Raw genomic sequence first — 24,314 nt, 5'->3', positions numbered from 1 at the left:
CATCCCTGCTGGTTGGCGACTGGCCAGTGGCTGTTGGTAGCCAGGCACTCTCGGGCTCTGACAGACTTCTCAGGCAGGAGCCCTCACCACCTCCTCTCTGTGCCATGGGTAGGTGGCACCTCTGAGCACGAGAAACTCTGCCGGGCCCGGGATCAGTGCCGGGAAATTCTCAAGTACGTGAATGAAGCAGTGAAGCAGACAGAGAACCAGCACCGTCTAGAGGGCTACCAGAAACGCCTGGACACCACCTCCCTGGAGAGGGCCAGCAACCCCCTGGCAGCGGAGTTCAAGGTAGGAGGCTGAGGCTGCAGCGTCGTCAGCCCCACATGTGCTCTGGTCAGGACCTGGAGAAGGTGGAGGGGAGGAGACCTGGGCCTGTCTGTGATAGGATGGCGCGTTGGGGGCCCTGGAATACACACGGCCCCGGTTACCATTGTCACCCCATCCTGAGATAGACAAGGGCAGACAGCCCTACCATAAAGGCTAGATGTTTGAACTCAGTCTGGGAGAGCAGGGGATGGGAGTAAACTCAAGGTAGAGGTGAAGGTCATTTGGGAGAACATAAAGCTGAGGGAAAGGGCAGGTGAAGCAGAGTGATCCTAGGAGAGCACACAGCATGTAGCAGGGGATAGAGAGACCCCTGCCATAACCATCGGCATATCCCCCAGCACAGCACGTAGCACGTGACTTTGTAGTTGCCTTTTTACTTGTCTGCATCCCCCACAGGAGTGTGAGGGCAAGGACTACTCTTGTTCACCGCTGATGCCCAGCACCTGAGCGCAGCGTCTAGCTTTTCAGATACTGGTCGAATAAATGGTGTCTCCTTAACAGAGTCTGGATCTTACAACCAGAAAGATGATCCATGAGGGGCCCCTGACCTGGAGGATCAGCAAGGATAAGACCTTGGGTAAGTGCCAGGGGACTGGGGCCAAGAGGGACTCTAGGGCACTGGCCCTGGGCTCTTCCCTCTCTGGATCATAAGCCCTGTACCCGGTGCTCTAAAGGGATGGTAAGGAGGCAGCTTGAAACACGACTGGGGATGAGAGCTCAGGGCTCCTTAAGCACAGCATGGGGAGGAAGGACCCAAAACAGAGCGGTCAGAGGTCACCAGACTCCAGGGCTTCCTAGATCCTGGAGGTGACTAGCCAAGGGCCTCTGGTACCCCATGTGTTAATGGGGGATGAGTGGGCAACAGAGGACACCTCACCAGCACCACACCCCTCCAGACCTCCACGTGCTGCTGCTGGAGGACCTCCTCGTGCTGCTGCAGAAACAGGATGAGAAGCTGCTGCTGAAGTGCCACAGCAAGACAGCCGTGGGCTCCTCGGACAGCAAGCAGACCTTCAGCCCGGTGCTCAAGCTCAATGCCGTGCTCGTCCGCTCCGTGGCCACAGGTACCCGCGAGGAGACAGTCCCAGCCGGCCCACACCCCGGGGCCATGAGCCCTGTTACTCGTGTCCAGCGAGCACTGGGTGAGGCGGGGCCGATCTGGGGCTGTACAGAGCTTATCAGCCCACCTGTGTTCCTTTCCTCCTAGCCCTGACTCATTGAAGCAGGAGGATGTGGTCCAGCGTGGGATAGGGTGATGGGTAGGATGGGGACCACGATGAGGGAGGACAGCGTGGTTCAGGCAGGATGGGACGTGGGCGCTGGGGATGAGGTAGCAGGATTGGGCAGAGAAGAGCAGGACAAGCCTTCCTGCTGCAAAAGTGACGGGCAGAGCTCGCTTGCAGAAGACGGACGCACCCACAGTCCAGAGCCTGGTCCAGCGCTCAGAGCATTTCAGTGAGAAGCAGAGTGTGTACAAGAAGGGCTCTGGAGCAAGAGCCAGGCAACCAAATTCTCTGGGCTCGCTTTCTTCATCTGTAACATGGGGGGTGATATCTGTCTCTTGGAGGGAGGGTGCAAAGGGAAGATGGGTATGATGTAGTTTTATAAACCCTAAGCACCGTACACCCCTCAGCCTTCGCTGTTCGGAAAGCGAGAGGTAATGGGGGTGGCTGTGAAGATGGCATTAGGGGACCCAGAATTGCCTCAGTCCTCTTTGTAAGCGAGCCCCAAGTGGTTCTGAGGACCCAGGTCCATCTGGTGCTGCATTCCTCAGCTGGTTGAGAGTGAGGACTTCAAGGCCGCACTCTGTCGCCTTGGCTCAGGCCGCAGTCATGCCTCTGCCACCCCCAATGCAGACCCTTCTGCCTTCTCTCTCTCACACAGATAAACGGGCCTTCTTCATTATCTGTACCTCCGAGCTGGGCCCACCCCAGATCTACGAGCTGGTGGCATTGACGTCATCAGACAAGAACACGTGAGGATTGCCTGATGGGGTGGGGGGGGAGCGGTCCCACGTAACTGCCGTCCCCTTGGGACCAGGGTGGTGTATGAGGATGTGGACAGGGAGGCCAGGGCTGCACCCCAGAGCATTCACAGGACGGGGCCTTGAGGGGAAGTGGGAGATAAGACAGGAGTAGAGAGGTTTACGGTGTCACCGCCCCTGACCCCATGAGCAGGCCTGCCCTAGGGAGGAGGAGTCCCCAGCAGTCTTCCAGCCTTTCTGAGGCTGCTTTCCTTTCTCTGGCCCCCCTCCTTTCTCCTAGGGTTTTTCTTCCCTTCCCCCATCAAGCGTTGCAAATGCCCACATTCTTCAAAGGCGTTTGCCTCCGGGACCCTCTTCCCCACCCAGAGCATTCTCTCACCCCTATTCCCAACAGTGGCCAGCCGGAGGCAGCATGGCACTGTGGGAGGAGATAGGTTGAGTCAGGCAGTTTCTCAGGCTCCGGGTTTTCATCTGCGAAATGTGGATAATGCTACCTCTTGAGAGTTATTTTGAGAGAAAGAAGAGCTATAGAGGGACTTCCCTGGTGGCGCAGTGGTTAAGAATCCGCCTGCCAATGCAGGGGACACAGGTTCGAGCCCTGGTCCGGGAAGATCCCACATGCCGCAGAGCAACTAAGCCCGCGAGCCACAAGTACGGAGCCTGCGCTCTAGAGCCCGCGAGCCACAACTACTGAAGCCCGTGCACCTAGAGCCCGTGCTCTGCAACAAGAGAAGCCGCTGCAATGAGAAGTCCGCACACCACAACGAAGAGTAGCCCCCGCTCACCGCAACCAGAGAAAAGCCACGCACAGCAACTAAGACCCAACACAGCCAAAAATTAATTAATTTTAAAAAGAGAGAGATATAGAATGCTTACTTAGCACAACGAGTAACAGAGAGTGGGTGTTCAGTAATTGGTAGCTGCGAGTAATGTAACCCAATGTGAGCATCCAGTCGGGACTGCAAGGAAGGGGGGCCCCGCTGGGCAGAGGGGGTCCTCAGAGCAGGGCCTGGCGAAGGGCTTCACAGCTCTGGCGCAGGGGGTCGGTAAGGGGAGAGGCTGTGTGCCTCGGTCCTGTTCTCACCACCAGTCCTCTCTGTTCCCGCTGAGCAACAGATGGATGGAGCTCTTAGAAGAGGCCGTGCGGAATGCCACCAGGCACCCTGGAGCCGCCCCAAAGCCCGTCCACCCGCCGCCCTCAGGCCCACAGGAGCCAGCCCACCAGAGCCCCACACCCAGCAGGTGCTTAGCGCTCCAGGCCCCCTCACCATCCCCACTCCAGGCCACTTGTTTGCTGCTTCTAAGCCCTTCACCCCCGGGGATGGGCAGCCTCAGCGGCAGACGTCAGCGGGCAGGTGGCGGAAGGTACCCTCACATCTCTGCCTTCCGCGCCCGTCTGCTCTCCCCCTGCAGCCCCCCACTCGGCTGTAGTAGAGACTGTGCCTGAAGTGGGGTCGGGGGGTATAAAATCGTGACCAGGAGAAGCTTGGCCGACACCCACCCTCCCCTCCAGTTTGCCAGCCAGACGGCAGGTGCCGGAGTCTAAACCCCTCCCTCCTTGGGCCCTGCTCCTTCATTGCCCATCCCAACTCAGGAGGCCAGAGTGGAATTTCATGACAGGGCCACCTCCTCCTGGCTGGCAGAGAGCCAGAATTCCCAGCAGGCGATCGTCTCTCACCCTTGGCTGTTTCTTCCCTCAGGGTAGGACTGGATGACTCCGAGGTGTTCCGTAGTGAGCCAGAGCCTGAGACAGTACCTGGAGGTAAGTCCCCTGAGCTGTCTTTGTGGGAGCCCAACCCCGTCCATTTTCTGTAGGCACAGTAGGGAGGTGGTCAGGTGTGCCTGTGGGGGTGACGGGAGAGGGTCGTCGGGGCCAGAGGTGTGAGGTTTTGATAAGAGTAAAGAAACAGAGTGAGGAAGAAAGAGTCTGGAAGAGGAAAGAGAACAGGCTGAAGCGAATGTGGACCGGCTCACTTGCACAGAGCTCTCAGCCTGGGCTCTCTGGGTGCCATGTATCGAGCAGGGGAAGAAGAGAGGGGCGGTCAGGCCCGGGGGTGCCTAACGGAGAGCAGAATGCACTCAGATCTGCAGGCACCGGAGTCTTGTGGGGGCAGGGATAGGGAGCCCAAAGGGCTGAAGATACAGTCACCGGGATGGGATTGGCAGGGGCAAGAGGGGTCTCAGACAGAATTCTCGTTGAGTTTTTATGTGAAATAACTTAGGGTCTCATGTTTAGAGAGAAATCTCCCCGGTGGGTTCCCTGGCTGGGTCCCTTTTCTGTTTCCTTCTGCTTAGAATGCTTCTCCTAACTCCCGCACCCCCTTCAAGTCTTTGTGCAGGTGTCAGCTTTGCACCAATATACCTTCTCTGACCACTCCGTTTAATACCAGCATTCCTGATCTCCCACACCCTGCGCTATGTTTTCTTCTTTCCTGTAGCACTTCTCTAATTTATTTAGACAATTTACTTATTTTATTTTTCTCTATGTCCGTCCACTAGAATTTAAGTTCCATAGGGCAGGGATCTCTGTTTTATTTACTGATGTATGCCAAGAGCCTGGGACAGTGCCTGGCCATAGTAGGTGCTCAGTAAACATTGTGGAATCAGCCAATGTTCCCAGCCCCTTGAACCCAAAGCTGGGCCTGGGATCAACCCATACGTGCCTTCCCTCTTTCCCTGTCTTACACTGTCCTCCCATCCAAAACAGGCACTGGGCCCCAGCAGAGGGTCAAAGGGAAGCACCCGGTCCTGCTAGAGGGCCCCGAGCCGGAGGGCAGCATAGAAGAAGAGGAGCTGGGTACCCTGCCTCACCCTTCTGCCTCCCTGGATGGAGAGAACAGGGGCAGCAGGACAAGGGACCCCATCCTCCTGCCCCTCCCAGGCCCTCTGTTCATGGAAGGACTTGCCGATGCAGCCCTGGAGGACGGTGAGTGCCTCATGGCCCCAACCGTCAGCCCCCGGTGCCCCAGTAGCATGGCCATTGTGAACGCCATGGCAGACACCCCACTCTCTTACCTGCTCAAAGGCTCTCCCTGTTGTGTTTGAGGAGAGATGGATGCAGAGAGACAATTGTCATTTCTGTCCACCCCCCACCCAGCTGGTTGGCCAGAGTCCCCCAGCTCCACCCTGTGACTGAAGCAGTTTCACCAAGATGGCTGTGGGAGAGGGGAGCAGTGGCCCTCCTGCCACCTCTGCACCCTCCCCCGACTGGCGAGGTGTGTAGTCCTGTTTCCAGGAAGCCATCGCGCTGTTTCCCCTCCAGTGGAGAACCTGCGGCACCTGATCCTGTGTAGCCTGCTGCCAGGTCACCCCGTGGACCCACAGGCTTCCGGGGAGCCCGAGGACGACCTGACACCTACACCTTCCGTCATCAGCATCACTTCTCACCCCTGGGACCCAGGCTCCCCAGGGCGAGCTCCCACTGGGGGTGAAGGGGACAGTGCCCGGCTCTCAGGGCCAGAGCGGGGCCAGCAGGAGGACATGGCTGTCTGTTCTCTGGAACACCTGCCCCCAAGGACCAGAAACTCTGGGATCTGGGACTCTCCTGAGCTGGACAGGAATCCAGAGGAAGAAGCTTCGAGCACAGAGGCAACAGGAAGTTACAAAGTTGTGAGAAAAGGTAAAATAAATTGGGGTGGCCACTGGGGAGACACATGCCCAATTTTGCTAGGGTAGTGCTGAGTCTTCCAGATGGCTGCTTCCTTCCCCGCCTCTATCCTGCAAACCATGTGTGCAGAGGCTCGCCCAGATCCTGGGGGAAGGAGACATGTTGCTATCATGCAAAGGCTTTGGGGTTGGACAGCTGAGGTGCAAAGTCCTAGCTCCGTCACTTAGTACCCGTGTGACCTTAGGCAAAAATCTGAATCACCTCTGGACTTCATTCTACAGTATAAGTATATTACTACTGCCTGGCACAAATCAACTGTCAATAAAAGTTTCTGCTAGCGTTTTTCACTGCTCTTCCAGTTCTAAGGAAAAGTGGGGCTCTTCTCAGGAGCCTCATTCCCAGAAAGACAAGGGCAGGTGCTTGCAGCCGGTCACTCCAGATAGCGGTGAAGGAATTGGCGTGTAGGATGGAGGTGGCAGCGGGACTAGATGTGGAGCCAAGACTAGGGGCTGAGGACAAGGCTGGGGAGACGTGTGGAGGGTGTGGAGCTGTGGTGAATGAGCAGGGACGTAGGGAGGGCGCCCGGCTGCTTGTGGAATGCCGTGGGCAGTAAGACACGAAAAGCCAAGACTGGCTGGGATGGAGGCTCAGGGCAGGTTTGTCTGGCCAGAGCTCGGGGGAGGGAGGGAAGAGTAAGCTGAAGAGAGGGCAGCCTGGTCTGAGGAGTGCAGCAGGAAAGATGAACCGAAGCGTGGGATGCCCTCAAGGGGTTGAGGTTGGGGGGGGCGGAGTTCCATGTTAGTGCTAGGGGGTCTCCTTTCCTCCCCTAGTGCCCAGCTCTGCCTCCTTTTCCAGGAGCATTTTTCTTTCCATCTGCCCAAGGTGTGTGCTCTCTCCTGGGTTTCTGGGACCTGACCTCCCTTCTCTCTCCTCTGGTGAATTGGTGGAGCGGCTCTCTCTAGCTCCCTGGGGTATAATCATGTGTGATCTTGTGTTCACTTTGTTCTTCCCTTTTTCTCCACCCCCACTCCCTCCCCCCTTCCTTCTCCCTCTCCTTCCTACTCTCTCTCCCTTCCCCCTCCTTCTCTCTCAGTCTCTACTCTCCCTGGTGGTGGTGTCGGTGCAGCTGAGGTGGCAGGCAGCAAAGTTGTCCCTGCACTACCAGAGAGTGGCCAGTCAGAGCCTGAGCCACCCGAAGTGGAAGGCGGAGCAAAGGCTACGGGTAATGAACTTCTCTTCGGAGCCAGAGACAGGCCAGGGCTAGAATGCGGGCCCACGGGCAGAACTGGGCTTCAGGTGTTAGACCCTTGGCTGCAGTCACGTGGCCACACGCCTCCGTACATACTCCCTGAACTGTCTGCAATGGGTGAGGAGTAGGACGTGGGCCTGAAGACGGGAGAATAGACCTTGTGCCAGCCCCTCGCCGAGAGCTGCACAGGCCCCATTCAAAGCAGTAGGGTTAAGCAGCTCTGCTTAGTCACGCAAGGGGGCGGGGAAGCCTGGCCCAGTGTCCTTAGCCTGACATTCTGAGCCACCTGTCCCCGACACTAGTCACCATCCAGTGTCACTGTGGGAAAGGGCTTACGTGGCCTTCCAGGCTCCTGGGCACTTACCGATGCTTACTGCCCTGTCAGTAAGTCTTACGTCCTTCTCTCTCTGTCCTCGACCCCATCTGATGGGTTGAGGTACCTCGAGGATCGTGAAGTAGATGGCAGTTGGGGCAGGGCACCGTGTCGAAGTTCAGCAGCAGAGCCTGAGATGGGGCAGAGTGAAGGAGGCTACCACCCGCTCTTTTTCAAAAGTGCCTAAAACCAGCCCACGCCCTCTTTACCCTTCCTTCAGGGAATGGGAGCCACTCCCGTTTCCCAGAAGAAACACAACCACCCTGCCCCTTCTCCCTTAACTTCCACCACTGAGCATCTCCCCTGCTCTGGGCCAAGCTGAGCAAAGTCGCCATCTCGAAGGCTCTCTGGAGGAGAAGGGCTTTTGGGAGACTGGTAGGCAGCCTGAGGCCAGCCTACTCCAAGCTCGCCTGCAGGATGGCTTCCCTGGCCCCGTCAGCCGGCCTGGGGAACACCAGGGGAGCGGAAGATGGCTTAGACTTCCTCTCTGTTTGCCTCCTAATCTCTTTGTCTTGCTGGGGACAGGGAACTGCTTTTACGTGAGCATGCCGGCAGGACCCCTGGACTCAAGCACTGACCCCTCAGGGGCACGCGTGAGCCCCTCCCAGCCCGATGGCCTCCCTGCCTCGCAGACGGAACCTCCGCCCGCGCCTTGGGAAGGCAATGGAGATCAAAGGCGCCCGGGCCGCTCTCCCCCGAGCCTGGCCCTCAGGGACGTTGGCGTGATCTTCCGTACCATCGAGCAGCTCACCGTCAAGCTCAACAGGCTCAGGGTAAGGGCCTGGGACCCTGGAGGCCTCAGTCCATTGCGCCGAGACCCATCACCCACGCGAGTGAGCTACACAGTGTGTCTCCATGGGAGCCCTAGATCCCGGCCTGGGCTCTACCCTCAGCCCACCCAGCCGCCCTCAAGCACAACCCATCCCCTGGACCCCACGGATAAGGGGGCATTGCCCCTTCCCCAGGGGCTCATGAGCAGAGGGGCTTGAGAGCAGATGTCCCTCTACAACTCTTCCAGGACATGGAACTGGCCCACAAAGAGCTGCTCAGGTCCCTCGGGGGAGAGTCGTCTGGTGGCACCACGCCTGTGGGCGGTTTCCACACAGAGGCAGCTAGATGGATAGACAGCTCCCTGTCCCCTCCAGCCAAGGAGCACCTGGCCTCTGACTCCAGGGACAGCCGCGAACTGGGGCCCTGCCCTGAGGACGGTGAGTGAAGTCCCCCGGGGTTGGGGCGGGGTGTGCAGGGAGAAGGCCTCCGGCTGGCTCCTGAGGAAGCACTGCCGTGCAGTGTGAGGACACGGAAGGGCCTCGTCTCCCCCTGAGTACAGTTCATTCATTCATTCCCTCAGCTTCAGAAATAGGTCATTTTAGGGAAGGCCCACAGAAGCTCCCCTAAAACTGGGAAACTTATAACTGAACCCTCTTTTCCCTTGGGTTATGGAGATAACAGACCAGGGGGAGCCCCGTCTCCCATCTGAAACCTGTTCTTAATAAGTGGTTCAGAAGCAGATTGCATGGGCCAGGGCCACGGCTGTGTTTCAGCTCAGGAAGACAGGCCCATACCTACCCGTGGGCTTTGGGGGCCAACAGAACAGAAGTGGGGTTCAGTAGGCAGCCCTTTCCGGGTCGCACAGGAAACTCTAGGGTTTCTGGAGGAGGAGAATGCCTTGTCACAGAAGGATGGCACTAAAGAGCTGCTCTCACAAGCCTGAGGACTTTGCAGGCGGAACACAGCGGGAGGGTCATCTCAGAGGCCAGCTCCTCACCGCCGTCCCCACATCCCTGCAGGTGCCAACACCCCGCTGGAAGACGGCCCGGCGGACGCAGCCACATCCCCAGGACTGTAGCTGCCCAAACCACCGAATCCTCCGCGTCCCCGCTCCTCCTCTAGGGACCGGCCTGAGGCAGGGCACAGAGTGGGGAGACCCCAAACCTCCTCCCCGTGGTGGAGGCAGGCGCGGTTGAAGAGAGGCTCCAGCCAAGACCCGGGGGGGGGGGGGGGGGGGGAGATGCGCATGTTGCTTGGTCTGCTCAGATTGGAGTCAAGTTTCAGTGTCTTTTCCCCTCCCTTCAGCCCAGCCCTTCAAGGCCTTGTGTCTCCTAAGCATGCTGACTGCATCTGAAAGGCCCCCCTCATCCCACGTACGTGTGCGCGCCTGGATGTGTGGGTGCCCTCAGACAAGCCAGTGCGGGTGAAAGGAGGCGGCTCCAGTGTAAATGCACTTTCTTCCTCCCCTCCCTTCTCCACAGGACCCCCAGGCTGGGGTGGGTGTCTCCACCTCTCCTCTCTTTGTCACTTTGGTTTCCTATAAATATGTATGTATTGTATGTGCATCTTTGCTATTGTAAATAACTTCGACCTTTTTTGTTTCTGATCCTGGCGTGCCGAAGGCAGTTCCAGAGGGACTGCTAAGGGAAGAGGAGGCTCACTTGTATCTCTTTGTTAGCAGCCCAGCTCCAGGATCAGGGCCCAAAGGTGGAGCCAGCCCTGAGCGCCCCGGCCCCCCGTAGGCAAGAAGGCCTCCAGCTTCTGGCCCACCTGGCCGGAGAGCCTAGCCTCTGCAGCTCGGTGCTGGGCTACTCCCTCCCTCCTAGGACTTCTCATCTTCAGGGGAACTTCTTACCCCACCTGTGTCCACCCTTCCCCACCCTCTCCCTATAGAAAACCAGTGTATCAGGTACAGAGCTGAAAACTGGGCCCCGGGGAGGTGGGGGTAGGGGTTTGAATGCTGGAGTCCCTAAACTAACCACCTAGGACCATCCCCAGGGGCCACCACAGCCTTGGCCCCTATTACCACATCCACTCCACTCCCCACAGACTAATAGAATATACACACTGTGCTAGGTGTATATATACATATATATATATAAATATATATAATATATATAAAATACAGATATGGAAATGACTGTTTTGCTGTTAAAATAATGTATACTCTTTTATTTTCTTCCTTTCATGGTTAAGATTTTTTTTTAAGAAAAGTTAAATATTCTTCAACTGTGGTGGTGTGTGTGTGATTCTTGGAACTGCTGTGATCAAAGATACTGTGGTTGTTCCCTCTGAGACTGATTGGAATTGAATAGAGGGAACAGAAGGCAGCCCCAGACCCAGGCCTTGCCATATTCTCTCCCGAAGTTCCAGATGTGCACTTCACTGAACTTCAGACTAAGCGATACAGCCCCCACGGCCAGAACACGAAAAGACAACGCGCGCGCGCACACGCGTGCACACACACACACGCACGCACGCAGTGGCCCCAGAATCAAGAGCCCTCATGAGCTGCCCTCAGTGAGCTTCAGGACTTTGAAGGCAATACACAGGGGAGGGTCATGTCAGAGGCCTGGCCAGGTGCTGTCATTGGCCCTCCGCGCCCTCCCACAGGCTCCGACACCCCCTGGAAGCAGCTCGTCAGGCGTGGCCACACCCCCAGGACTGTAACCACTCAAACTGCCTCCTTTGCCATCACTGTGGGACTAAGCAACGAATTCTCTTTCCCCCCTAACTAATGTTTCCCTCCTAAACCCGACATGACGCTGAGTGCTGACCTTGGGAGCTTACAGTCTAGTTGGGCATCAGGATTAATACACGATCCGTTCTTGATGAAGGGTAGGGGTGAGGACAAGAACTGTACGGACCCACTGAAGCTTCAGAAGGCCTCGGGCAGGGGTAACGAGAGGCTAGCAGTTACTGGAGAGCACCTGCTACGCGCTCAGCGTTGGGAATTCAAAGAGCTGCTCCCTGCAGAAGCTCAGCCAGCCGCCAAGAGGCTGAGCAGCAGCACAGGTGGTCAGAGGCAAAGAGAGGACCGGGAGGGCCACGGAGCCTCGCAGAGAGGCAGTGCTGGCGGGGAGAGCAGGGCTCTGTCCAGGCAACAGAAAGGGGTGTGGGGGCCGAGAGGATGTGACCAGAGGTGAAGAAGGGACGCTCCCCGAAGAGTGGATGTCAGCCCCCCAGAAGCCGGCCCTGGGCTCTTGGGGCACGGTCGGGTCATCTCAGCGGAGGCAGCACTGAGGGCTGAAGAGTCGGGGCCCCCAGCTCTCCTGACTCCTCTGGCCCCCCGCGCTGTCTGGGTGGCTCTGGTTTCAGGCGGCTGACAGCAGCAGGCAGTGTCATTAGGGTTCGTGTTTAGTGCTTGGACTTCGCTACGTAGATGACAGGAGACTCAGCACCCTCTCTAAAGCAGCCTGACAACTCTACGTTTCCATAAGCTGAGCCCTTGCCTCTCCTCCAAACCAGTCCAGACACGTGGGCCAGTTGGAGCAGCAGAAGGGGGACGGGACCCAGGAGGGTGGCATGGTGGAGCCCGTGCTCCATCCCTCTGCCCCACCCGCTCTTCCGCTCAGCTTGTGCGTGTTGGTTACTATGCGAAGTCTTTCCCTTCTGCCTCTGAGACCAGAGGCACTGCAAACCCTCGTGTATCACCTGTCCTCCAGGGAACGGGGACGGGTGGTACGGGTAGTGACTCTGGTCTGGGCAAGCAAGAACTAGGTCCCGAGGAGGCAGGAGAGCAACACCCTGGTCGGCCACCACCAGAGGGGCTGAGATCACCCCCAGCAGAACCGTAAAGCCACTCGGCCATTTCTGGCCATGTTAACGCGCTGTTAACAGGCGCAAAGTCCAAATATTCCCAGTAGTTCTGGGACAAAGTTTTCAGACAGCCTCAAGGAAAAAAGTACAGCGATAGACTTTGTTAATGATCTGAGCTCTCCCCTGGGAGGTCCAACCCACACGTGGAAAGGAGATGCTTCCGTGGCCCAGAATCTCTGGGAAGAAGGTGGGAGGGGACTAGGTGGAGGGAGCCACAGCCGCCGCCTCTTTGTGCTTGGCTTTACTGACAGGGTCCCTTGGCAGCATCAGCTCTTGGATCGTGGTGTACGCAGGACATTGTGGGGAGAAGCAGTTTTTCTGAAGGAAGAAAAGGAAGGCTGATAGCTAACAAAAGCAATGAAGATTAATCACCTGGGAGAAAAACATTTCCTGAGACAGGGTGGGTTAGGGGCTGGGGGACGTGGAGAAAAGGCAAAGGAGTGTGACTGCCTATCTCAGCGAGAGAGATGAAGGCTGGGTTGTGATAAAAAGAATGAGGGAAACTACAGGCCTGTCTTGGAAATGGGGAGACAAGCTGCCTGCAGCAGCTGCAGTCCCTGGGGACTCACCGCCAGGGACAGCCACAGCAGCCCCACGGGGCCCTTGGACGCGCTCTTGGACTTGGAGAACTGTGCCTGGTACTGCACTGTGGTGAGGAAGGCCTCTAGCCCCACCTCCGTGATGCGGTTTCCTGGTGGAAGGAGCAGAAGACGTGGCCTCCGACACTGCCAACCTCCTTCTTGCCTACACCCTCACGGGACACCCTCTGCGACCCTCTTACTCCAAAACTAACCCCCTGCTCCCCCAGCTCCCCAGCTCACTTACCTAGGACTAATTTCACTCCAACCCTACTTCTCTGACGCCTCCTTTGACCTCCCTCACCCCCACCCCAAAGCCCCGTGCCAGAGGGCCTTCACCGTCATGATGCCCAACCACTGGGGAACCAGGTTCCGCTCCGTGGAGCCGGGGCGGGGGCACCCTTGTGACCGCACGGGGCCCAGCTAGCCTCGTGGCAGGAAGGCGGGGCGTGGGGGGGTTGGCAAACGTACGGAGAAGGTTGAGATGCAAAAGGACCTTGTTCCCAGGCATGAAAACTTTCCCATCTCGGTGCTCCACGGGCTCCAGGAGAGGGCTGACCATCTCACTAGTTTCCCCAACCAGCTGCTAAGGCAGAATACTGATTGCAGCAGAGGAGAGGGGAGCTGGTCAACAGGCCATTCATTCATTCATTCATTCATTCATTCAACATACATATTTTGAGGGCCGGCTACAGACCAGGTTTTGTCCCAGGTGCTGGGGAGACAAAGATAAATAAGCCCATACCCTCAAGAAGCAGCTTTGTGCAGGGGAGCCAGAGAGTGAGAGAGTAATGCAGTATGCTGTCCGAGCTGACAGAGGGAAGCTCAGTACTCGGGGGGGGGCACGGAGGAGGCACAGCTAGCCAGTCTCGGCAGGTGTCCTGGAGGAGGTGGCCTGTGAGCTGACGTCTGAACAGTATGTGGTCCCTATCAGATGAAGATCAGTGGGGGAAGTGGCAGCAGGTGCAAAGGCATGAAATAGTGTGTTGGCATTCCCTAAGTTGGAGTTCACTAAGTAATTCCTAACAGGGAGAGCAATGAGGGCGATGGACTGGAGGGAGATGACACTAAAGGCAGGATGAGAGGAAAATGCAACAGTCCTGGGAAGAAACAGCAGCCTGGATCAAGCCTGGGGCAGGGACAGAAAACGCACTGAGAGGCAACCTTCGCCCGCTTTCTCCACCCGACTTTCCTCTTTTGTAAGATCTTGTCCTGGGTGCCAGAGTAGACTCCTAAAAGTGGAGGCGCTGTTCCCTGCCAAGGTGGGGAGGTCTTTTGATGACAGAACACAGGCATACCTCAGAGATATTGTGGGTTCTGGTCCTCTCACACCAGACAGCCGCAATAAAGCGAGTCACACAAACTCTTTTGGTTTCCCAGTACGTGTAAAAGTTATGTTTACACTATACCGCAGTCTAAGTGTGCAATAGCATTATGTCTAAAGAAACAGTGTATATACCTCAATTTTAAAATACTTAACTGCTAAAAAAATGCTAACCATCATCTGAGCCTTCGGGGAATCATAGTACTAACATCAAAGATCACTGATCACAGATCACCATGACAAATATAATAATAATGAAAAAGCTTGAAATATTGAGAGAATTATCAAAATGTGACCCAGAGACACAACGTGAGCAAATGCTGTTGGAAAAAAATGGCACCAACGGACTTGCTCGACACAGGGTTGCCACAAACCTTCAGTTATAAAAAAGAAAAAGAAAAAAATCTGCAAAGCACAATACAACAAGGTACGCCTGTGTAAGGACAGATAGCCCTCGGGTTAGGGTTAGGGTTAGGGTTAGGGTTAGCTGACTCCACTGCGGAGGGGTGGGAGCTACGGAGTCAGCAGTCCAGGAAGGTTTCCGAAGCAAGGAACAAGTTGGTCCAAGTTTAAATAGAAAAGGGAGGCTCCAGGGGCAAAGGAGAGAGGGTCTCAAGTAGCTGTGCACAGGGTGGGGGTAGTACCACGACTAGGAAAACACCCTGCCCTCCTGGGGATCTGCTGGCAGGGGCAAAGGAGAATGTGCTTTGTTCCCTGTGCAACTGTACAAGTAACCGTGGGCGTGGTGGTGAGGAACAAATGGCCTTTTGGGAAGCAGACTGAGTTGAGGCAGAGGATCAAAAGTGTGGGCTCCTAATAAGCAAGTAAAGGTAGAAGGGGAGAGGGCACTGAGCTCTGTTACCCCCTGCAAGCCCAGGTTGGATTAGGGAGGGGGGCAGGACTGAGGACACAACGTGAGTTGAAGTGGCTGCTGCCACAGTACAGGGCTGGAGACTCCATCCCAGGAAGGCTGGGGGACTGGACCCCAGGGACGTGTCCCCCACCCCGCTTCTCCTGCAGCCTACCTCCGACTCCAGGAGGATGCTGCGCTTCTCTTTGCTCCCAGTCTTGGTCCCTTTTCCCTTGCTTAGCTTCTGCTCAGGGATGGTTACCTCTGGAGTGGGAAGAGGAGCCAGAATGCACAGTGCAGACCTCTGATACCACTCAGTTTCCCCAAAGAGAATGGACTGGGGCGAGGAAGGGGACTCCTCAAACTTTGGGTTTGGGTACAACAGAAATAGAGCTGGAGGAGGGACCCCCAGCTAGGTAGGCGGGTTTCTTCTCTGAGGGCAGGGCCACAGGGGTCCAGCCCAGGAGAAACGGTGTGGAGTGCCGTGGATGGGGCCGGCTGGGGCTTCCGACATCATGGTGAGAAGACTAGCTCAGCGCAGGCCTCCCGCATCCCGCCCCGTGCTCCTCCTTCCTCCACAACAAGTGGGCGCCGCAGAGGGGTGCTAGCACTTACTCCCCTTGCCTGCCTTTGTGGAGTCTTCTTTCTTAGGGGTTCCTTGTGTGGGTAACTGCCCAGACCCTGACTTCTCCTCTTTCTTCACCACTTCCTGTGGAGGACGTAAGAAGAGAGATGAGAGTCCTACCTCCCTGGCAGATGGGGAGCAGGTGTGGGAGGGACCAGAGGTGGACTTTCAAAGGTCTTCCTCCCTCCGCCCCACCCGCAAATCAAGGAAGCTTCCTCCCCTGTTCCTCCAGCGCCCAGGGCTCCGCTGCCCACAGCACACCTACCCCGGACTTTTCCTTTTTCTTGCCCAGACCCTTAGGGGTCTTCGTTGTCTGCGTCTTGTCTTTCTCCACCATTGCAAAACTGCTGACCCCCATCAGCTGATTCTTCTCACGCTCTGTTTTGGAGTCCCCATGTCGAGAGGTGGAAGGCTGTGCTCACAAATGGGAGGGGATGGAGGAGAAAGAATCCGGCGCCCCTTCCCCAGTGAGGGGTGAGGGGAAGCCTCATGCCTGGGTGGCAGTCGGACTGGCAGCACCCCTACCCCGATCTCCCTGCCTAAATGCTAACATAATTTGTTTGGGACCCTTCTGGGGCAGGTGCTGTTGGGAAGAAATGGCAGAGGGACCCAGGGATGAGCTGGGGGTGGGGGAAGGTGGCATTCAGACTCATACTGAGGGAGAAAATAGTAGCTGACATTTTTTTAACTAAGTGCCAGGCACTGTTCCAAGTGCGTTAGATGAATTAACTCATTTAATCCTGTCAACAATCCTATGAGCTAGGTACAGTTATCCCCATTTTACAGACGAGGAAACTGAGGCCCGAGAGGTTAAGTCACACGCCCAAGGTCCCAAGCTGTTTTGTGGAAGAGCCAGATTCCAAGTCCCTGCGGTCTAAATCTAGTCCTTTCTCTTAACCAATACACTCTACCGCCCGCGGAGTGGTTCTGCAGTAAGAACCCAAACGTTTGTTAGATCTGTGCAGAGGTCGGAGAGAAAAACGGTCGCGACACAGGGAGAGAGGATGGGTTAAGGCTCGGCCAGCTGGCTGAAAAGCAGCCGACCTGGGAAGCGGTTCCAAGGGCTCGAGTCTCAGGCTCCGAGCGCTCCTCACCGATCGCGAGCGCTCCTGCGAACCTTTCTCCAGCAGGAGGCGCCGGCGCTCCACCACCTCGGTGTGCGTCAGCTCGAAGGGGCGCAGGACCTGGGGCGGGGCGGCACCTCGCGCTCAGCCGCCCGGGGAGCGGGAGGATGTGGGGGTGGCTCCCCGGCCCCGCCCAGCCCGCACACCCACCTCGGCCAGCTTCAGGGCGCCCTTGTCCTGGATGCAGTTGTGGGCCAGGGACAGCCAGAGCAGGGAGCGGTTGAACCGGAGGCCCTGCGGGGGCAGGGAGGGGCAGTGAGCCGGCTGGCCCCGGGCCGCCACAGCTCGAGCGTGGGCCCCCGCCGGCCTCGCACGCACGTCCGCGATGTAGCCCGCGCCCTCGTCACCGATGTGGTTGAAGCCCAGGTTGAGGGAGACCAGGGTCCGGTTGCAGCTGTGCAGCGTGGACAGAGCCTGGCCTAGGAGCTGCGCCCCGTGGTCGTCGATGTTGTTGTTCCTCAGAGACAAGTGCACGATCCTGGGCAGCAGGAGGGAGAACGCGGGTCACAGGAAACACGGGGTCTTGGGCGTTCCCCGGAACCTCGGAAAACGGGGGCATGAGGAGGGCCATTCGGTCTGAGGGTGGAGAGGCAGGAATTGAGGGTCCTTGGGGAGGTGCTGGAGGGGCAAGGAAGCGTGGGAACTAAGGGTGACTTGGAATGGGGGGCAGGCCCGGAGAAAGGGGGTGAGGGAAAAGAGTCTCACGTGCTGTCCACTGCCATGAGCTTGTAATAGGACTGCTCCGGCAGCGGGTTCCCCTCCAGAGACACCTTCCTGAGGGTGGGGGAGATCTGAGACCCAGGAGGCACCACTGAGGCCAGATGAGGGAAGGGGACAAAGAGGAAGGGTGGGGCTCTGGGAAGCAGCTTGGCAACAGAGGCAAAGGATGCACCCCCCCCCCGGCCCAACTCCCTGATACAGGAAATTATATGTGACAGTTCTCCAGACTAGAAATCCAGAAGTGTGCCATGTGAAGGGGCTACTCCCCAGAGTTAGTGAGCTGTGGTAAGGGGTCCTCTAAGATGACCCCAGTGATCCCCACTTCCTGGTATCCGTGCCCCAGTGTAATCCTCTCCCCTTGAGTGTGGCTGGACCTAGTGACTCACTTCTAATGAATGGCATATGGCAAAAGCCATGGGCTGTCACTTCGAACTTAGGTTACAAAAAGGCTGTGGCTTCCAACCCGGGTGCTCTCTGGCACCAGCTGCCAAGTGGTGAGGGCACCCAGATGACCTGTGGAGAGGCTCCCGAGTGGAGGCACTGTGGCCAATCAACTGCCACATAAGTGAGCCTGGCGGCAGATGCTGCAGCCCCAGCCAACAGCCTTACTGCAACCTCACCGAGATGCTGACCCAGAGGTGCCAGCTAACCTACACCTGGATTTATCTCACAGAAACTGTGAGATAATAAATGTTTGTCGTTTTAAGCCACTACGTTTTGAAGTAACTTGTTACACAGCAATAGGTACCCAATACATGACCCCTCCACAAGGCAGTGGCTTCTCCAACAGTACTGAGAAAATGGAGGTGTTTTTCCAAGTCACAAGAAAAAATGAAACTAATGGCTGGAAAATTCTCTATTAAAAAAAGTTTCTCTCGGGACTTCCCTGGTGGCACAGTGGTTAAGAATCTGCCTGCCAGTGCAAGGGACATGTGTTCAAGCCCTGGTCCGGGAAGGTCCCACATGCCACAGAGCAACTAAGCCCGTGTGCCACAACTACTGAGCCCGCATGTCACAACTACTGGAGCCCATGTGCCTAGAGCCCATGCTCTGCAACAAGAGAAGCCACAGCAATGAGAAGCCCGCGCGCAGCAATGGAGACCCAACGCAGCCAAAAATAAATTAATTAATTAATAAAAAAAAAAAAGTTTCTCTCATGATATTTGCCCAACCTTTCCGCCTGGCTCATCTAGCAGCTAAACTTGATTGCATTTATTTTTAATTATTTTTATCATGTTGATCTGACTTATTTTTACATATTAAGATGAATTCTATAGTTATTCTCCTGCTGGCTAAATTGTTTCTAATTCCCACGACAGAATACAATATCTGTTTTGTGGTGTTCAAGACAAATAGCACACAAGGACCTCCCGCTGAAGGAGACAAAATCCCTGCCCTCAAGAAGCATCCATCCCATCTACAGGAGGAAGACAAGTGAGGAGGCAAGCCAGTGACGGTGGGCTCTGTGAAGCAGGAGAAGTCAAGGGCACTGGGGGAGCTTCAACAAAGGGCAGCCAAATCAGCTGTGTCCTTTATACAGCAACCACCCCTGTAGTTATAATACTCCACACCTTGCTCTGGCTCCCTCCTATACAAGAATGCCCTTTCCCAGTTCCCTGCCTGGCCCCCTCCCATTCCTCCTTCAAGGCTCAGCTTAGCACCACCTCCTCCAGGCAGCCTTCCGTGTCTCTCATGAACCATTCTTCCACCACTACAGTCCCCACACTGCCCTGCAGTACCCACTCCTATGCCCTTCTCCCTCCCTCACTGGACTGCCAGTGTCTGTAGGATAAGAACCAGTCCCTAGTACAGTGTCAGACACCAGGCAGTGAGGAACCTCCAGGGAGAGAGTGGGTAGTGGTGGGACTGATGGAGAGGAGAGGGGATAAGGCCCCAAAGGTAGGCTCTTTAGGCACCAGAGCAGGCAGAAAAGGGGACCCCACTGCTTGTCAGATGGGAGCTTCAAAACCCAACAGACACTAGCAGCACCCTCTTTCCACAGGGATGCCAGCCCAGGCCACAGGAGCTGGAACTTGTCACCCACCTCCCCAAACTGCTCACTTCTGACCACCCATCCAGCCAGGCTACCCAGGTAGCCTCCCCCTTGCCTATTCCCTTCTGCTGACCTGAGCGTGGATGAGCAGAGAGGCAGGAGGGCGATAAAGGTGGTCAGGGTCTTATCAGTCAGCCCCACCTTCCACAAGCTGGAGATAGCGGGAAGCACAGAAACGCAGCTGGAGCACCACCTCCTTCCCACCTTGTCCTCTCCAGCCACCCTGACACCCCAGCCACACCCCTCCTTATCACCTTGCCCACAGTCCCCAGGGCCTTCCGTGCCCCTTCAGTTCTTTCTCCCAGGCCACTGGTGGTCCGTCTCCAACACTGGCCTCCTGCCCCTCCCCCACCCCATGTCCCCTCACTTGATGGCCTGAAGCTGGCTGAGGGAGGTCAGACACTTAGAGAAGATACCCAGGATCCGCTCCTCAACCTTCCAACCTGCGGAAGGGAAAGGAGGACGGCGCCTCAGGCCCGGAGGGGTGCGGTGGTGGACGGCCGGTGAGAGAGACCGGGGGCTGACCTCACCGCGGATGTAGATTTCCTTCACGGACTTGTCCTCGGGCTCCAGCTCCACCTGGATGGTGGGCCGGAAGAACTCGTATTTGCTCTCCAGGCTGTTGAGGCTGCAGGACCCAGACAGCCGCTGTTCGTCTAGAAGGCAGGGGTGCGAGGAGCCGGGGAAGGAGGGAGGGGGCAGAGTCACCGCCCCGGGCCCCACGCCCCGGCCGGCCTACGGGAGCCGGAGAGGCCGGGACGGCTCCCACGGAGCCGCGGGATTGGAGGACTCCGCCAGACCCGCATCTGCGAGGGTTTGGAAAGGACGACGGAAGACCGCCCCCACCTCCCCACCCGCCCCCTTGAACCCACCCCGCTCGCTCACACACACATTTCCCTGCGTCCCCGCCATTCGGCCCACCGTGCGATGGGGGATGGACGCGGTAGCCCTGGCAGACACCCCGGGGTCTCCACTGTCACTCACCTACGGTGGGCTTTTCCGACGTAGAGGCGGAGGGGACGAAGGTCGGGTGCGGGCGGGGCCGGGTGACCACTTTGGGGAAGTCCGTGTAGCCCCACCGCGTGCAGAGCTCAGCGAAGTCCACCTCGAGGACGCCGGTGCCCTGGTACTCCTCTGTGGGGGCGGGGACGAGAGCGGGAGGGGAAGCGCAGCGCCGCGCCGCGCCCGCTGCCTGTAGCGCAAGGCTGCCAACAGAGGGCAGCAGAGACCAGAGGACGTCCCACCCAGCCCTGCGCCCCCGCCCGCCAGGGATCGGCGCACTGCGCCGCGTTCCCACGCTCGTCCGCGCGGGGTTTCGGGCCTCTGGGCGGGCAGCGGCCCCTCCATCGAGGCAGACGTCCTCACGGCCATTTTTAACATGTAAGATGCGTTGTAGAGACCGACACTGAAAACACTTGAGAGGAAACAGTGGGAAATCAAGACCTGGGAGGAAGGGGACTAAAGGGCGTGGAATGTAGACAAATGAGGGCGCCTCTTTTATGTGCCGGCTCGTCCACCCACCCCGTGGGTCAAGGCCGCTTCCACTCCCGCTCTCCGCTCCCTGGGGGGCCTCCTCCTCCCCAGCCCAGCCTCCCAGCCCAGTCCTTGCGGGGACTGCCCAGGGTCACACGGAGAAAGAAGGCCCAGGCCTGATGTGAGCAAAGGAAGGAAAGCAGAAGGACCTCTCCACCTCCCCCCGCTCCCACCCCCATCCCCACGCCCGCACTCGGGTAGACCGAGGCCCAGCAGGGTGGTAGGCTTTTACTTATTTAGCAAACATTGACATAGCACTTACTCCTGTCCCACACTGTTCTAAATGCTTTGGAAATCTTAACTCATTCGAGAGTTTTATTAATTCAGACAGATGCCCACCACTTCCCATCCTGAGGGCTATGCAAACCTGAGGTGCCTGAGTCCCCAAAGACCCCTGCTCTTTCCTGCACCCGCATGGGCATCCCAACAAGAAGTGGGTTCCTTGAGACGGGAAGGGGTGTCCCTGGCAAAGGGGAGAAACCGGAGGCAGAAGGGTGGGCTTGGTGCCAGCCTGCTCTTCCAAGTGCAGGACAGCCTGGAGGCCCCACAGGCAGCGGGCGCTGCAGGGACTGTGCCCCGGACAGAACTCCTGCAGCCAACAGCAGGGAGCCTGCCCGGAGGGGGCAGGGGGACTGGGACGACGTGTGCTCAGCACTGTGGGGCAAGATGCAGAGAGGTTTGAGGGTTCTCGTGGCAAAAGGGTGAGAGACACAGGCACCCAGACGTCAGGGGGGACACAGACACCCGAGAGACATTAGCTGAATGGACGAGGCCGATGAGAGGAGGCACTGGGAGGCTAGGGGAGCCCCTTGTACAGCTGACTCCTGCACACTGCCTGCTTTCCTGGACTCTTCCCTCTGCTGGGAGAGCCCCTCGATCCTTCCTTGCTTCACTCACACCACCTTTCCCCAAACAGAGGTTCTCAAACTTTAACATCTTTCTGTAAGAATCAGTAGGAAAGCCTGTTAAAGCAGTTTGCTGGGCCCCATCCCCCCAAATTCTGATTCCATAGGCTGGGTAGAGTCTGTGAATTTGCATTTCTAACCAGCTCACAGATGATGCCAAAGATGGTCCAAGGAGAACCGCTGCTCTAGACCAGCACTGCCCGACAGAACGTAATGGGACGATGGAAGTGTTCCACCTCCGGGCTGTAGCTAGCAGTGACCTAGTGGGCAGCACAGCTCTGAAAGGGCCTTGCTCCTGCTCTCCTCCCCTCCCACACTCACTATGACCTTGCCTCGTAGCTCCTTGAGAAATAGAAGCCACCAGATGCGATGTCCTCTCAATCTATCAACGTTCCTACAACTGCCTTCACTCGCTACCCCATTTGAGCCCTGCCACAACACACGATAGCGGCTGCTAAAGCCGCTGTGACCGTGTGGCCCTGTCCTGTTACCACTCCCTTTCTCTCTGACCCCTCTGGCTCCCCCTGCCAGCTCCTTCTCCTCTAAGATCACTGAGGCTGTGTCCTGAGCTCTTTCCTGTCTCCGGTTCCACTCCCCCCTCCCCAGGGGAATCTCTTTCATTCCCGGGCTTAAATGCACCCAAACATCAGCAGTTCCCCAATTCACATCTCCAGCCCTGACATCTTCTCACCGCTCCACACGCTTCTGTGCAGCTGCTCAGCCGACATCACCCCTTGGAGATCTCTTATGTCCTCTTCCTTCAGGCCTGCCTGTCTCCATGAAAGGCACCTTAACCCACCCCGTGCCCAGTACAGAAACAGGGAATCATTCTTGCTACCTTCCCCACTTTCCACCCCATCCACTACTTCACCAACTCTTTTTCTACCTCGGAAGTACTTTTCCAAGGAGCCTAACCCATCTCCCTCACTACCCGAGTCCAACTACCACCATCCCTCACCTGGGCTATTGAAATACCTCGTAACTCAGCTCCCTGCCTTCATTCTCTCCCTCTGCCACTCCATTTTCCACACAGCAGCCAGAGTGGTGTGAGTGTGTGTGTATGTATGTGTGTGTGTGTGTGTGTGTATGTTTAATGTAACTAGGTTCATATCTGTAGGAGATTCTATCCTGTCTTGTCTCTCCTTCTGGAAAATGCTCTTTCTCCAGCTCCCATAGCTCCCTCCCCACCAGCCACCAGCACTGACAAGGAGATGGCACCTGACCAAGATCTGACAATCAGAGTCTTTTCCCACGTTGTTTTACCTTGAGTCCAGAGACAGCAAGTTCCTGTCCCTCTTTGAAGGCAAAGCTGGTAGATTTGAATCAAGAAGCCTTCCAATCAATTCCCCTTTGTGGATAATTAATTTGGGTTGGGGTTCTATCGCTTGCAACATAGAGAGCCACACTCATACGCGTACTTTTCCAATGGTTTTCTTTTCCTAGAGAATGTAAATTCCATTCCAGCTGGACTGTGTCCATCTCGTTCTCTTTCTATTGGACCTAGCCACAGAGCAGGCATCCAAAAAGTAATTGTTGAATAAATGAATGAATATCTATAAAACTAAACTCACAGTCACCTCCTGGCAGCGCCCCTGTGTCTTCCCATCACTCCCTGGACCTTCTTCTCTGATACAAATTAGCACATCTTATTGTATTCGTCAGCATCCCAAACCAGAGTGTGGGTTCTTTAAGATCAAGTTAATTCAAACATCTGCCAAGCTGAGTTTCAGGAACTGTGCTGGGACTAAAACTGTGATTCATATCCCAGGATGGAGCAGGGCGCTTTGGGTGGGTGCACAATGTACTTTTGTTGAGTGAACGAGTGAATTTGCAGTTTATAAAATACTTTCTCACCATCAACTCTATTGTGCCTCCCAGTAATAGGCAGGGCAGGACTCCATACTACAGAGAAGAAACGTGCCTAATAACACGTGCACACCTCATAACGGTGACCACTTATAACACCCTTACCGTGTGCCAGGAGCTAGTTACATTCACATACTGAACTTCAGCTGGTGGAGCCCTTTTCCACCCAGCGCTCCTCAGCGCCAAAAATTCTGTTATTATTTACTGGCTCGTGTGTCTCACCCGCCATTGCCTGGCACAACGAAGACGCCCCATCCAATCTGGCTAACCCGAGCGACGAGTGGCTGGTGGGAGCGCGCCGAGCCGAAGCCTAGAGGCCTGATCCCCCAACCCCGCCACCAGCGTACCAGGGTTTTTGGGTTCCTCCTCCCCCACCGGCGGCAGGACGGTCGTCGGCTTCTCCTTGGCCCCGCGGTCCCCCTTCCTGGTCACTGCACCGGATGACTTCTGGATCCCGGGACGCGGGGCCCTGGGTGAGGCCACCGGTGGTGCGCTCGCCTCGCCCGACATGCTGGTGCCGTCCGCAGCGACTCTGGGGACACTCACGGGAGCAAGGAGGCAGGACGGGATTCTGTGGGGCTCGCCCTGGAGGTGGCCGAATCA

At 56.8% G+C, this 24,314-nt stretch overlaps 2 protein-coding genes across 8 annotated transcripts in view; one reads left to right on the top strand and one right to left on the bottom strand.

The window, feature by feature from the left end:
* The window catches only part of ARHGEF11 (Rho guanine nucleotide exchange factor 11), a 110,004-nt gene extending 100,458 nt beyond the window's left edge, over positions 1–9,546 (top strand). For 6 of the 7 annotated variants that reach the window (XM_068541057.1, XM_068541056.1, XM_068541055.1 and 3 more), the window contains 12 exons: positions 113–291; positions 832–907; positions 1,227–1,394; positions 2,215–2,305; positions 3,431–3,556; positions 4,015–4,076; positions 5,022–5,240; positions 5,577–5,933; positions 7,015–7,143; positions 8,069–8,316; positions 8,562–8,751; positions 9,334–9,546. In XM_068541057.1, the coding sequence (XP_068397158.1) occupies positions 113–291; positions 832–907; positions 1,227–1,394; positions 2,215–2,305; positions 3,431–3,556; positions 4,015–4,076; positions 5,022–5,240; positions 5,577–5,933; positions 7,015–7,143; positions 8,069–8,316; positions 8,562–8,751; positions 9,334–9,392 (1,904 nt within the window). In that variant the 3' untranslated portion in view covers positions 9,393–9,546. The remainder of the gene's footprint in view (positions 1–112; positions 292–831; positions 908–1,226; positions 1,395–2,214; positions 2,306–3,430; positions 3,557–4,014; positions 4,077–5,021; positions 5,241–5,576; positions 5,934–7,014; positions 7,144–8,068; positions 8,317–8,561; positions 8,752–9,333) is intronic. The other variant, XM_068541058.1, reaches the window with a different exon arrangement.
* A 2,753-nt stretch (positions 9,547–12,299) lies between these two features.
* Positions 12,300–24,221, bottom strand: LRRC71 (leucine rich repeat containing 71). The gene is made up of 15 exons (XM_068538262.1): positions 24,059–24,221; positions 20,392–20,541; positions 19,938–20,063; positions 19,775–19,850; positions 19,481–19,558; positions 17,340–17,408; positions 16,953–17,112; positions 16,785–16,868; positions 16,605–16,694; positions 15,776–15,922; positions 15,501–15,594; positions 15,061–15,149; positions 13,183–13,294; positions 12,703–12,824; positions 12,300–12,451 (listed from the first exon to the last, which is right to left on the bottom strand). The coding sequence occupies exons 1-15, from the start codon at positions 24,219–24,221 to the stop codon at positions 12,332–12,334; spliced, it is 1,680 nt and encodes a 559-aa protein (XP_068394363.1). The 3' UTR covers positions 12,300–12,331.
* Between the last annotated feature and the right edge of the window lie 93 nt (positions 24,222–24,314).

The sequence above is a fragment of the Eschrichtius robustus genome, chromosome 3 (genome assembly GCF_028021215.1).
Source record: "Eschrichtius robustus isolate mEscRob2 chromosome 3, mEscRob2.pri, whole genome shotgun sequence".
In the NCBI taxonomy this organism is placed as follows: domain Eukaryota; kingdom Metazoa; phylum Chordata; class Mammalia; order Artiodactyla; family Eschrichtiidae; genus Eschrichtius; species Eschrichtius robustus.
The sequence above is the reverse complement of the archived record's forward strand: the minus strand, read 5'-3'. Positions and strand labels throughout refer to the sequence as shown.